Source organism: Elephas maximus, chromosome 19, assembly GCF_024166365.1.
Source record: "Elephas maximus indicus isolate mEleMax1 chromosome 19, mEleMax1 primary haplotype, whole genome shotgun sequence".
Lineage (NCBI taxonomy): Eukaryota > Metazoa > Chordata > Mammalia > Proboscidea > Elephantidae > Elephas > Elephas maximus.
This window is the reverse complement of record NC_064837.1, coordinates 6,456,776-6,468,954: the sequence shown is the minus strand read 5'-3', so window position 1 is coordinate 6,468,954 and position 12,179 is coordinate 6,456,776. Positions and strand designations below refer to the sequence as shown.

The following is a 12,179-nucleotide window of genomic DNA, read 5'->3' as shown; positions in this document are numbered from 1 at the left end:
TCCCCAGGTCAGCGTGGTGTGTGCTGTGAGGGAGGACACCCGATCAGCCTGAACAGGGCCCAGGGGCCAACGAAGCTCCCAGAGCAGACGGCATCTGAGCTGAGGGTTTGCAGAGTCGTTTTTAAAAAAAGATTTTTCTTGTTTTCAAAGACGGTCCATGGTGGATGATGTCAGAATATTCAAACAGTACTTTTTTTTTTTTAATAACATAGAAAAAGGTAAATTCCAATCACCCCTTCTCAAATCCTACCACTATCATTATCGACAGAGCATTCTTTTAGACCTCATTCTGTCTATTCACACATGAGAACAGGTGCCTGTACACAAATGGCATCGTGTATATATGGAACTGGCATTCAGAAAAATAAATACAGAGAGAAAGGGGAGAAGAGGGCCAGGCTCTCCAAGGGAACCTGTAATGTGGAGGTGGGAGGGAACATGGCCCACAGGGACCTGCCAGGGGCCCAGGGCAGCTGGGCTGTGGTGCGTGGGCCAGGCGTCCTCAGGAGCCAGACTTGAAGGTCCTGTGTGCCACACTGATGGCGTTTGGGTTTTATTCTTCAGGCAGTGGGGAGCCACTGAGCAGTTTTGAGCAAGGGACTGTCATGTTCTATCAGGGCTTTAGAAAAGACTACTTTGGCTGCAGTGGGGTGCAGGGGCTTGGGGGGATGGGAGCTGGGCAGGTGACTGGTGTAGTAATTCATTAATCCAGGGAGATGAGAGGGCCTGGACCCAGTCGGCCAGAGTGGAAATGGAGAGGAAGAGGTGGATTGAAAAGGAGACTGAGCAGGTCTGGGGTGCAGGTGGTGAAGTCAGGGTGGTGTTCCCCTTCACTAGTAGCAGCACCCTGACTGGGTGCTCTGAGACAAAGGGGCAGGCCTGGGGCACGGACACATCTCCAAGAGGTAGGGAAGTCCAGGAGAACATCCTCTCAGGCCTTTGCGAAGCAGCCGTCACAGAAGTGCCCCACGGGGAAGCTTCCCCACCAGGCCTCAAGTGCTTCTCCCAAGAGCCTAGGGAAGAGTGGGCGGAAAAGGAACCCAGGGCTCAGAGGAGACAGGTAGTACCCACGTCACCCACCACATCCCACCCCATCACTTTCTGGGTTGGGGGAGTTAAGATACAGCCATCTCCTCTCATCTTCTGCTTTCTTCCAGGGAGCCCAAAAGACTTCTGTCCCTTCCCCAGGGAGTCGGCCTGAGGCCAGAGAACAACAAAGGAAGTCTCCTCATTGTGTGGGGGAGAAACTAAGGCCTGAGTAGGCCTGGTGTGTGAGCATGCATGCAGATTTCTCTACCAGAGGCCAGGATGAGAGGTGGCCTCTCACCCCGGGCCAGTGCTCTCCCCCTGGCCTCAGCCGAGTCTTGTGGAGAGAAACCGGCTGCAAGGCCTTGGTGTTTCTGAGAATGTGACAGGCCAGCGTGTGGCGGCTCACAGGGAAGCCCTGGGCCTAGCTGGCACCTAGGGCTTCCAGGACAGTGACAGAGGGCAGATAACAGAAATAACTCTCCCTCCAGTCAGCCCTTCCCTTCCAGCCAGCTGAAGGCCAGCCTGTGTTCTCCCCTACCCCGGCATTTTCCTGGTGATAAATGGCAGCTTCCTTTCCCAGAAAGCTGGAAGTTGACTGGGGAAATCAGCATGGTGAACCCAGTGGCCTGTCGGCAGCATCCCACCCCTTGTGGCACAGTGTGGCCCACTTGGCTACTTGGTGGGACCCACTGTCTCTGCCCCAGATTGGGCCCTACCTGGATTGCAACTGAGGCCATGGGGTGGGGGACAGCTAAGCCCCCATTCCAGATGCCCCACAGCTCTGACACCATCCAGATTCCCCGTGTGACCCTCCATGTCCTGGGGCAGGCTCCCAAGCTTCCTCTGACTCAGAGCATTCTGTCCCCAATACCCATAAAAACACACGCACACAGCAAGGCTAGGCAGGTTTTTGTATCTGGAATTTCTGCAGGTGTTTCCTCTCCATCCCTCAGGATGTCACCCACAGGATCTCTCCCACTGGTGTGGTGGAATGGAGAGAGAGGGAGGCGGTGAGCTCTTGTCCTCCACACCCCTTCTCTGCTTCTGAAATGGGATCTGTAGAGCTTAGGGCATGTCCGGCTCTTCTCAAATAGACTGAAACCAGGTGTTTGAATGTCTGTCCCTCCCTAGACTAGGGCTGCAGGAGGCCAGAGGGCACATCCTGTGCATTTCTGTCCCCAGCACTGTGCCTGCCACGTAGTGGCAGCAACGATTACCACAGCCAGCATCTGTAGGCACTCAGCAGGGCTGATAAGGGCACAGGCTCTGGAGCCCGACTCCTACATTCAAAGTCCAGCTCTGCCACTTACTAGCTATGCGACCTCAGACAGATTAATTAGCCCATCTGTGCCTCTGTTTCCTCTTCTCTAAGATGAGAATTGGAAACCCTGGTGGCATAGTGGTTAAATGCTATCTATGGCTGCTAACCAAAAGGTTGGCAGTTTGAATCTACCAGGTGCTCCTTGGAAACCCTATGGGGCACTTGTACTCTGTCCTATAGGGTCACTATGAGTTGGAATCGACTCATTAGCAACAGGTTTGGGCTTTGGATTTGATGCCTCTGTTTCCGCTTCTCTGAGATGAGGATTACATAGTACCAACCTCACAGGACTATGAGGCTAGAATGATACGTGAAGCTCTTAGCTCAGTACCGGCACCAAGCATTAGCTTTCATCTTCCTCATCCTCATCCGTCACTGTGTGCTAGGTACTGCACCAGATTCCTTCAGTGAAGGATTTTCTCCTCAGAACAGCTCCATTTCTCACTTGAGGAAACCTGAGTCTCAGAGAGGCTGAGGAGCTTGACCAAGGTCAACAGCTAGTTACCTGGAAGACCAGGTCCCGAGCCCAGACAGCTTATCTCTGCTCCTAACCACAACCTAGTATGAGGCAGGAAAGGGTTTAAGCTTGGCTATCAACTGAGGGAATGAAAACAAATAGAACACAGGTTGGCCCAGGTCTTGTTTTCTTTGAAGGCTCAACCACAGGGATTATCTCTTGGAGTTCCCCCACAAGTACAGCTTTGCCGACCTCCAACAGGTAAGACGAGGTACCCTCTCTCTACTCCCCAGCCTCTCTAGAAGGAGCTCGTTCCTGGAAGAAATCAGAAAGGGAAATAGCGAGGGGGTGCAGTCTTCAGCTTTTCCGTCCCCAGCATGGGTCTCCCTGTTGTCTGCCCCAAGCTTCCTGGGGCAGTGGTGAGGCCCCCAGGCCCCTGGAATAAGCAGGTCCTCCAGCAAACCCCAGGATCACAGGGCTCTTCAGCTCTTTCCCTGCATCTGGACTCCTCCCCCGACCTGGAGGCTTAGGGGTGGAAGGGCCACAAGAATGACACTTTTTGACACTCCTTCCACAAGGGGGAGGGTACAGTGTATTTGGGTCTCATCTGTAAATCCCGGGTGCCTGCTCAACCCAATTTAGGGAAGTTTCTTGCCCAAGGGGGACTTTGGGATTGAAGTTCTCCATGCAGGTTGCCGTGCGCAGCAGCGAAGGCCCCGTTTTGCAGACAGTGTCAGCACTGCAGCCTAAAAGGCCAGGTGGCCTGCGCTCACCCTCCACAGATCGCAGAGGGCGTTTAGGAAGGATTCCTCAAGGCCTGGTTGAGTTTGCCTCCCAGCACGTCTACCACCGCCCTTTGTGCACACAGCGTGGCTTCATTTGTCAGATCTGCCACCATCATGACGTCATCTTCCCCTTTGGGTTTGACACCACAGTGAGGTATGTGGGGCACCCCAACACAGCCAGAGCCTGGCGCAAGTGTCCCAGGGTGGCCTGCCTAGTTCCATTTTGCGGGAACATATTGAACGTTCACTCTGTCGGTTCTGAAGGGTGGTGGAGGTTGTCCAGAGCAGGCCACGCCCCTACATGGTTGGCTCTGGTCAAGCTCAGGGGACAAGATGAGCCCTCAAAGGACTCTACTGAGCCATCCATTTGCTTACTCAGAGGTGGCCCCCACAGACCCTCTGAGAGGGGGCCTCCCTGGGCCTCAGTTTTGTCATCTCTGAATGGATTCAGGAAACATTAAGTGAGTTACTGCCCTGGAGTGTTGGCAGAGGCCTGGCACCTAGTGGGCACCTGGTGGATGGTACCTGCTGCTGCCTCTGCTGCTGTCATTATCATCTTGTCCACAGTTACTGCTCATGTATCTCAATGCTTTTAACAGCATAGCTCAGAAGGCTCTAAGTGGAAAAATTCATCCACCAAACCTTCATCCCAATCCAAGTGGGACTGGAAAACTGGAGTAGTGGAGCGTGGGTTCATTTTCAGTAGGCGTCCTCTGGCCAGGAGCAGCCCCTGGATGGGCCTAAGGCTGAATTTTTTAAGCGGCAGAGTGTTTTAAGCATAGGCAAGAAATCAGTTTAATGAGTCTCAAACAGAAGTTTAAAAAGATGAACTAGGAAAGAGAATATCAGAATGCTCGCATCATTTGCAGGTAAACATTTTAAGATCTCTTGTTCTGGAGTGGAGGTGCTGCCTGCATGCACTGGCTTGTAGAGTGGAACACAGCCTTCCTGTGGGTACTGTGGGCAGCACTGGCCAGCCCCAGGCCGTAGGGGAGGCCTCCGGCCCATTTGGCACAAGCAGCATTTGCTGCTCTCTCCCCCAGTGTGCCGAGTGCAAGACGGTCTTCCATCAGAGCTGCCAGGCCATGGTGAAGTAGGCCTGGCCCCACTGTGCCCTCCAGCACAGGTACCAAGAACAGAACATTCTCACCTAATCCCAGCCTCCTGTCCCCACCCTGGAGGCCACGGGGGCGAGGGTGCAGCTCAGCCATCCCAGCTGCGTGTGCCATCAGTCAGGGCCACTCTGTCTCAAGGTGTTAGGGACCCCTCTCCTGGTCAGGGAGACTGTCAGTTGTGACTGGAGCACAAGCCTCTCAGAGAAAGCCACAGAACCCCCAGTGGTGCCCTCAGCCTCCCTATCAGATGCGCCCTTCCTTGGGACCCTCTGCGCTTACCAGGCCCCGGCTTACCTCACTATCCCTGGCACCTCCATCTGGCCATGGAAACAAAACATAGGGAACATTTTCAATTTCACATTCTCGATGAAAATTTCTAGTTTTTGAAGGTGGGTTTCTCCCCGCGCCTTCGTATTTCAACAGAAAATATATATACTTTTTATTCTTGACTCTACACAAGTCACCAAGAAATCCAGGCTTTCTCATCCTGAGCGAGATGTGCAGTTACTGCTCAGGCCCTCCGTGATGGCTGGTGGGAAGCTGGCATGGGGGCCATTGCTGGGACAGAGACTGTTGGTAGGACCCAGTGCCTTTCCTGTGCCCTTGCCGGGCACTGATAGCCAGCTGGAGTGCAAGGTGCCTAAGCGCCCATAGGGCAGGGTGGGTCAGCCCCATTGACCAGCCTCTTCCTCTATCTCTCTCTCCTTCCCCTGCCCCAGCCTTCTCACTGGAAAAGCCCCTCCCCTTTCTGTGTTGCACCTCCCCCGCCCCCACCAGCCTGGGGTCTTGGTCCCAGCAGGAGAACTGCCTCAAAACCAGCACTGTCAGCACTTTGAGCCTTCCTTGTTCCACGGAAGGGGCCTCATCTTGCCCACTCCTCACCCCCATGCCCTCCTCATCCCACCACACACAGACAGCCAGAGGGTGGGTGCTACTGCAGATGCTCCAGGCCCACCTCAGGTGGGCTCCTGGGACCCACCCCACCTGCCCGAATGCTGCCAGGGCAGGAGATGGGCTGGGCCCACAGAGAGGGCAGGGAGCCCAGGCCAGGGGCTCACCTTGGGCACAGTGACCACAGGGTTCTGCACTGTGAAGTGACCCTGTCGCTCTGTGAAGAGTGCCAGCCCCACTGCCAAGATGTGCAGTGACCTGCGGGAGAAGCTATGCTTGTGGAAGGACCCTTAGCTTTAGTTTTCTAAGCCATTATTCACAATGCTTCGCTGGACTTGCTCAGTAGGGGGTGCTGCCAGAGACTGGAAACTTTCCTGGCAAGACATTGCCTTGGAGGAAGTCTTGGGGTTAGGACAAGGCCTGAAATTGTTCTCAAAGCGGTGTTTGCACCCTTGGGGCTGCGAGGAAATCTGAGTGTGATTTCTTTGCTGCCTTCCCCCACCTTTCCTGGACCCGGTGGGCCTCTCTCAGCCTTCGGGTCCTCTAACCATCTAACCTGCATTCAGCTTGGAATTGGAGGCCTGAGGTGGAGATCCCATGTGTCACTGTCAAAGGATGACCCTAACTCCACCTCTCCCTTGGGGTGATCCAGCCCCTGAGTCTCCTGTCCCTGGAGCCCTGTGGAGCTGGATACATTGTACAATAGGGTAGAGCAGGTGTGGAGCGGGTAGGCTGCCACACAGCTTCTCCCTCTGTCATGGAAGATGGTGCACACCTGTGCCCAGCACACCACCTCCTCTAGAGCAGAAAGTGGGCCCTAACCCCAGCCCCTGTAGGCAGCATTCATGCCCCACCATAGGCACCACTTGGTCAGAGCCATAGCTGCTCCAGAAGCCTGAGTGGGCAGGAGCCCAGCCCGGGATAGGCAGTGCCGCCTGCCCCTGGCCCTGTTTTCTCAGGCCTTGTGAGTCTATCCCAGCAGGTGCCCTCAGGCAGCAGGAGTGAGACCCTGGCAGAGCTCACCTTGGTTGGTGAGGCCTTCTACCACCCTGGGAATTACTAGCATTAGGGCTCACCCCCTCTCCATTAGCAGAAAGCTGCTAATGCTAATGACCTTTACGCAGTGGCCTCCAGTGCAAAGCTGGCGTGAACCTCAGTAGTGCCCACACTCTTTTAAAAGATGTTATTTTGTGCAATAAACTCCCTCCTGAGCAGGCTTCGGCCCTGAAAAGTGTTCAGCACTGCATTGAAGGCACTGCTTGCCGTGGGATTTTTGAATGATTTTGCAGTAAAGACCTGATCTTCCTAATCTCTGGTTTTGCTTCTGGCTCCTAGAGCTGCCACGGATTGCAGGAAGACCACAGGCCGTCTGCCACCCGTCACAGTCTGTGATAGGGCACGTCTGCCCCGATAGTCAGTCCCTGGGCACAGTGGAGCACTCGGAGGTCGGGAGCAAACACTTGAAGCAGGGGCTTGTGTGCCAGGAAGGAATGAGGACAGAGGAGAAGGGAAGGGGCTTTGGGAGGTTTACTCACATAAGCTCGTAGGTAGCAACTGAAGCTGATACCCGAAATTTCACACTCAAACTGTGTTTTTCCTGGGCCTTAAATATGAGCACAGCCTCCTGGCACTGGGACACGAGAAGCTTCAGGACTGACTTTCTCACTAGATTATGAAGTAGAGAGAGGGCTTCAGAAGGGCCGGGCTGCTAGAGTAGGGCCCCTGGTTCAGGGCGCATGGCTTTAGGGCCCCAAGTGGCCTTTACTTGGCTATTGACCTTCCTCTGCAGTTCCAGGGGAAGCCCACCAGAGCCATCATTGTCACAGGAGAAGGAAGTTGGACTAACCCTAGGGAAATGAAGTTGCAGGCCCTGGTCAGTGTTTCCTGTCCTTGAGGGGTCCCCCCAGGTTGCTAGGGAGCACCCTCTGCCCATCCCAAGAGCCCAGCTTTGCCCCCCTTCAGGGGCAGTAGGTGGAGGGTCTGGAGAAGAGGAGATGGGTGTGAGGACTTGGGGGAAACAGGCCCAGTAGAGGGCCAGGGGCGTGTGTCCTGGGTGCTGCTTTCCATTTGGATCAGCCCCTCCGTCCCCCACAGTGTGCCTCTGGGGGCACCTGTTTCCCTCTCCCCATAAGGAAGAATGGGAGGATTGAAGACCTCAGTCCAAACCCAGAGAGAGGGAAGGTTCATCTCTTGATGTAAGTAGTGATAATAATAACTAATATATTGAATTTTCTATGTGTTAGGCATTGTGCTAATTAAGTACCTCTCATCTTCCCAATAGGGATATAAAGTAGGTGTTACTACCCTCAGTTCACAAGAAAGAAAACTGAGATGCAGAGATAAGGCAAATCTCCCCAGGTCCCAAGGCCAGCAAGTGGTAGAGCTGGGCATGAGGCCTGTCTGACCCTGGGCAAGGACCTTAACCACTATCAGCCAGTGCCACCCTGCCTGGCTTGCTGGGAAACTCTGGGACCAGTTGGGAGGCACCTCAAGGCGATTGACCCAGCCACTCTTTTCTAAGCATGCTGGGCACCAGGGATATGAATGCTGAATTCTGCTGGGTACCTGCCCTGGAGGAGCCCAGGATGCCACCAGGCCTCAGGTACACTGAAATAATTGGCCCAAAATGGAGTCACTTGTGAGCAAAGCCTAGCAGGAGCAAAGCCACGGAGGTAGAGTTCAGGGAAGCAGGTGGCTAGACTCAGGTGCCAACTAAACCCTCAGCCCTCAGGAGGTGGAGGAGGTGGTGTCTGGAGGGGCCAAGTCCTGGGGCAATTAATCCTTCTATGACGGCCCTCAGAGTAAGGGACCACAGGGGCCGGGGCTTGCCAATGTCTGGAATGAGTGGAAACTGGAGTCAGGGGGTACAGAGGCTGCCTTCCCCAGAGAGGCAGAAGATTCCGGAAGATAAGCCTCTGAGGTATGGGGCCCTAGGGCTGTGCTCAAGATCCTGGGCTCCAGGGATTGCTCTGAGCTTACACACAGGACAAATGAAAGGGCGGCCACCTCTCCCACAGGGGACAAGGACACCAGTCACAAAGGGAGTGAATCTGGTCAGGAAAAGTTGATGGGGAGACTACCACCCCCCTCATCTGCCATCCTGGCTCTGCTGCCTCCTCCTCCTGGGAGGCAGCCAGGTGTGGCCTAGGCTCCCTGGAGGTGCAGGGGGAAGGGATGGCGTCTCTGCTCCTGGGGTGCTGGCCTGACCCAGAGGGGACTGAAAGCTGGGACACCGGGGACTGTCTCTCCCAGCCTCAGCCCAGCCCCAGCCTGGGAGGAAGTTCTGCCAGGCACTCTCTGCTGGTGCCTCCCTCACTGTATTGTCGAACAGGAAACCTACCAGCATGGGCACTGGGCAGCCAAGGAAGGAGCGCTGGACGTGTGCCGGTGCCCCGAGATGAAGGGCCGGGCGGGGGTCGCAGAGCCTTGCCAACCGTTTGTAGGAGGGGGACAGGTGGCCGCCGGCCTCTTCTCTCCCCTGCGCACCACGCGGGGGTCCGCACTGCGTGGGCCCTGGAGTGGAGCCGCAGGACAGATCCGTGTGGGGAGCAGGGAGCCCAGGGCTGCCCGAGGGCTGGGGGCGGGAGGGGCACAGGCCTCGGGCCCCAGCGCCAACCCAGGCATTGGCGACGCTGCGACTCGCCTCACCCTGAGCAGTGGACATAGGGCACCTCCTGACAGGAGTCTGTCCTTGAGCTCCAGGAGGCTCCTCGCTCCCCCATCCCTCCTCTTAGACTCCGAGAGTCGGGGAGGAAGCCGAGGTCCGGGTCCAGCCTTCGCCCACTGCGGGGACACGGCTCTCCGTGGACGTCCCTGCCGTGGGAACCCCGCTCCGAGTTTTTTCTAGGCCCGGCGCGGCTGCGCCAGGGAAGGGCCAGCGGAGAGAGGAGGTGGACCAGGGCGGGTGGTGCTGCAGTAGGCTGGAGAGGGCTTGGAGTTGGCGATTCACAGCACCGACAGCTTCACTGGGATCAGGGTGGAGCCCGACGGGGTCTGGGCGCTTCCTGCCCAGGGCGCAGGGACTCCAGAGGAGCAAATCCCTCAGGACACAGCCCCTCAAGCCCGTGCCTCCTCCCCCGCGTCTCTTTCTCGGTGCCCCTCCCCCAGAGTCCCCAGGCAGCAGCATTCAGCCCCTCCGGGCCCCTCCCAGGCACAGCTACTTTAGAAATTGGGGGCAGCGGGGTCCCTCCTGAGCGTCCCTCTCCCTCTTTGTTCCCCTCCCCAGCTCCTGGTCCGTGTGCTCTCAGCCTTGCCCTTGGAAGCCCAGCCCAGGGAGATGATAGGGACCTAACCTGCATCCACCCGCCAGCTCCGCCCACCCAGCTCATGGGAGCCCTGAGGCCGGCCCTGCCCAAGTGAGTGCGCGGGCTGGGGTCCCCGGTGAGGTGGGGTGAGGGAATGCCCTCTCCCTTGGGACTTGTTGGCTCAGTTCTGGGCCCTGCACTGGTCCCACCTCCGGAGCCCAGTGTGCTCAGTGACTAGGTTTACACCCCTTCCCCGCATCAAGGAAAGCTTGAGAAAGTAAAGAGGGATCACTATACCCCTGACCCCGTTCCTGGGCTCCCTCAACTTCCGCAGGTGGCCTGACTTCCCGCTGCTGGTCCCTGACAACCTCTTGGGACAGGAGAAAGTGTGGTCAGTGGAAGAGCTTGAAGTGACTGCCACGTCTGGGGGAGGACATCAACTCCTCGCTCTAATGGGGACACAGGCAGATTTACAGTGAGGCTCTGTCCCCTCCTCGATCCACTAGGAGCAGAGCTGTGGCAGCCTGGGAGTGGGGGAGACTTGTGTTCACTGCAGGAGAACTTTGGAGGGCCCTGGGGGTCGCGATGAGTCAGAATTGACTGGACAGCAATGGGTTTGATTTTTTTTGTTGGGGGGGGCGGAGAGGGTTGTCACCGCATGGGTAATCACTGTCACAAAGTCCATTTTCTAGGGGCCACTGTCATGGGGCATGTAGGCATCACCAGGCAGGTAGGGAGCCGGAGTGGGAGCTAGAGAGCAGGGGCGGCGGCACCATGTTCACCTATGCAGTTAGGCTGCTAGGTAGGGAAGGAGAAACCCAGAGAACCGGTTTCCCAGCCTTGGCAGACACGGCCCTGCCGCCCTGACCCGGGGACTAAGCGGGGCAGGGGTATCTCTGGGCAGAGCCGAGCCGGAGCCGCCCCCAGAGCCCGCGCCTAGGCCCTGACCCGGCACGTTGTGCCCTCTGACTCCTGGCGGCAGGGGGCGCTGCGGGCCGGCGCGGACTCCATACATACTGCCTGAGGTGGGACCCGGCGGGGAGGAGATCTGCAGGCAATGGGCAGCTCTTTCCATTTTACGGACGGGGACAATGAGGCCCAGTCTGGTTTCTTTCTTTGAGTGGTGTCCATCACCCCCAACCATTTGAGCCAAAGCCTCTCTGGCAGTACAGCTGGAGCAGTATTACCCCAACCTTCCCACCACGGGACAGAAGTGAGGCTCGAATCTCATAAACTACTCCACTGAATGAAGGCGTTGTTATTAGTCCATCATGGAGCGTAAGAACGGGAACCTTAGAGATTTTCTTCTTTGAGGCCCTCAATTTGTTGTTGTTAGGTGCCATCGAGTCGGTTCCCACTCGTAGCGACCCTACCCACAACAGAAGGAAACGCTGCCCAGTCCCTCGCCATCCTTACAATTGTTATGCTTGAGCTCGTTGCTGCAGCCATTGTGTCAGACCACCTCGTTGAGGGTCTTCCTCTTTTCCGCCGAACCCATACTCTGCCAAGCATGATGTCCTTCTCCAGGGACTGATCCCTCCTGACAACATGTCCAAAGTATGCAAGACGCAGTCTCGCCATTCTTGCCTCTAGGGAGCATTCTGACCACACTTCTTCCAAGACAGATTTGTTTGTTCTTTTGGCAGTTTATGGTATATTCAACATTCTTCTCCAGCACCACAATTCGAAGGCGTCAACTCTTCTTCGATCTTCCTTATTCATTGTCCAGCTTTCGCATGCATATGATGTGATTGAAAATACCATGGCTTGGGTCAGGTGCACCTTAGTCTTCAGGGTTACATCTCAGTTCTTCAACACTTTGAAGAGGTCCTTTGCAGCAGATTTACCCATTGCAACGTGTCTTTTGATTTCTTGACTGCTATTTCCATGGCTGTTGATTGTGGATCCAAGTAAAATGAAATCCTTGACAACTTCAATCTTTTCTCCATTTATCATGATGTTGCTCACTGGTCCAGTTGTGAGGCTTTTTGTTTTCTTTATGTTGAGGTGTAATCCACACTGAAGGCTGTGGTCTTTGATCTTCATTAGTAAGTGCTTCAAGTCTTCTTCACTTTCAGCAAGCAAGGTTGTGTCATCTGCGTAACGCAGGTTGTTAATGAGTCTTCCTCCAATCCTGATGCCTCGATCTTCTTCATATAGTCCAGCTTCTCGGATTATTTGTTCAGCATACAGATTAAATAGGTATGGTGAAAGAATACAACCCTGACGCACACCTTTCCTGACTTTAAACTAATCAGTATGCCCTTGTTCTGTCCAAACAACTGCCTCTTGATCTATGTAAAGGTTCCTCATGAGCACAATTAAGTGTTCTGGAAT

The 12,179-nt window shown here is 55.5% G+C and overlaps 1 protein-coding gene across 1 annotated transcript; it reads left to right on the top strand.

Annotated features, from left to right (window-relative positions):
- The first annotated feature begins 3,492 nt into the window (after positions 1-3,492).
- LOC126062592 (uncharacterized) lies at positions 3,493-10,432 on the top strand. Its single transcript, XM_049860289.1, has 5 exons — positions 3,493-3,741; positions 4,636-4,680; positions 8,930-9,139; positions 9,280-9,953; positions 10,177-10,432. Exons 1-5 carry the CDS (start codon positions 3,493-3,495, stop codon positions 10,319-10,321), a joined length of 1,323 nt encoding a protein of 440 aa, XP_049716246.1. The 3' UTR covers positions 10,322-10,432.
- The last annotated feature ends 1,747 nt before the right edge of the window (positions 10,433-12,179 follow it).

Excerpts from the sequence above, each read along its gene's own strand:
- LOC126062592 (XM_049860289.1), top strand. The coding sequence starts at position 3,493 with ATGCAGGTTGCCGTGCGCAGCAGCGAAGGCCCCGTTTTGCAGACAGTG. Across the intron at positions 4,681-8,929 it reads ATCAGAGCTGCCAGGCCATG|GAAACCTACCAGCATGGGCA; the intron begins GTGAAGTAGGCC and ends ATTGTCGAACAG. Across the intron at positions 9,140-9,279 it reads GAGCCGCAGGACAGATCCGT|GAGTCTGTCCTTGAGCTCCA; the intron begins GTGGGGAGCAGG and ends ACCTCCTGACAG.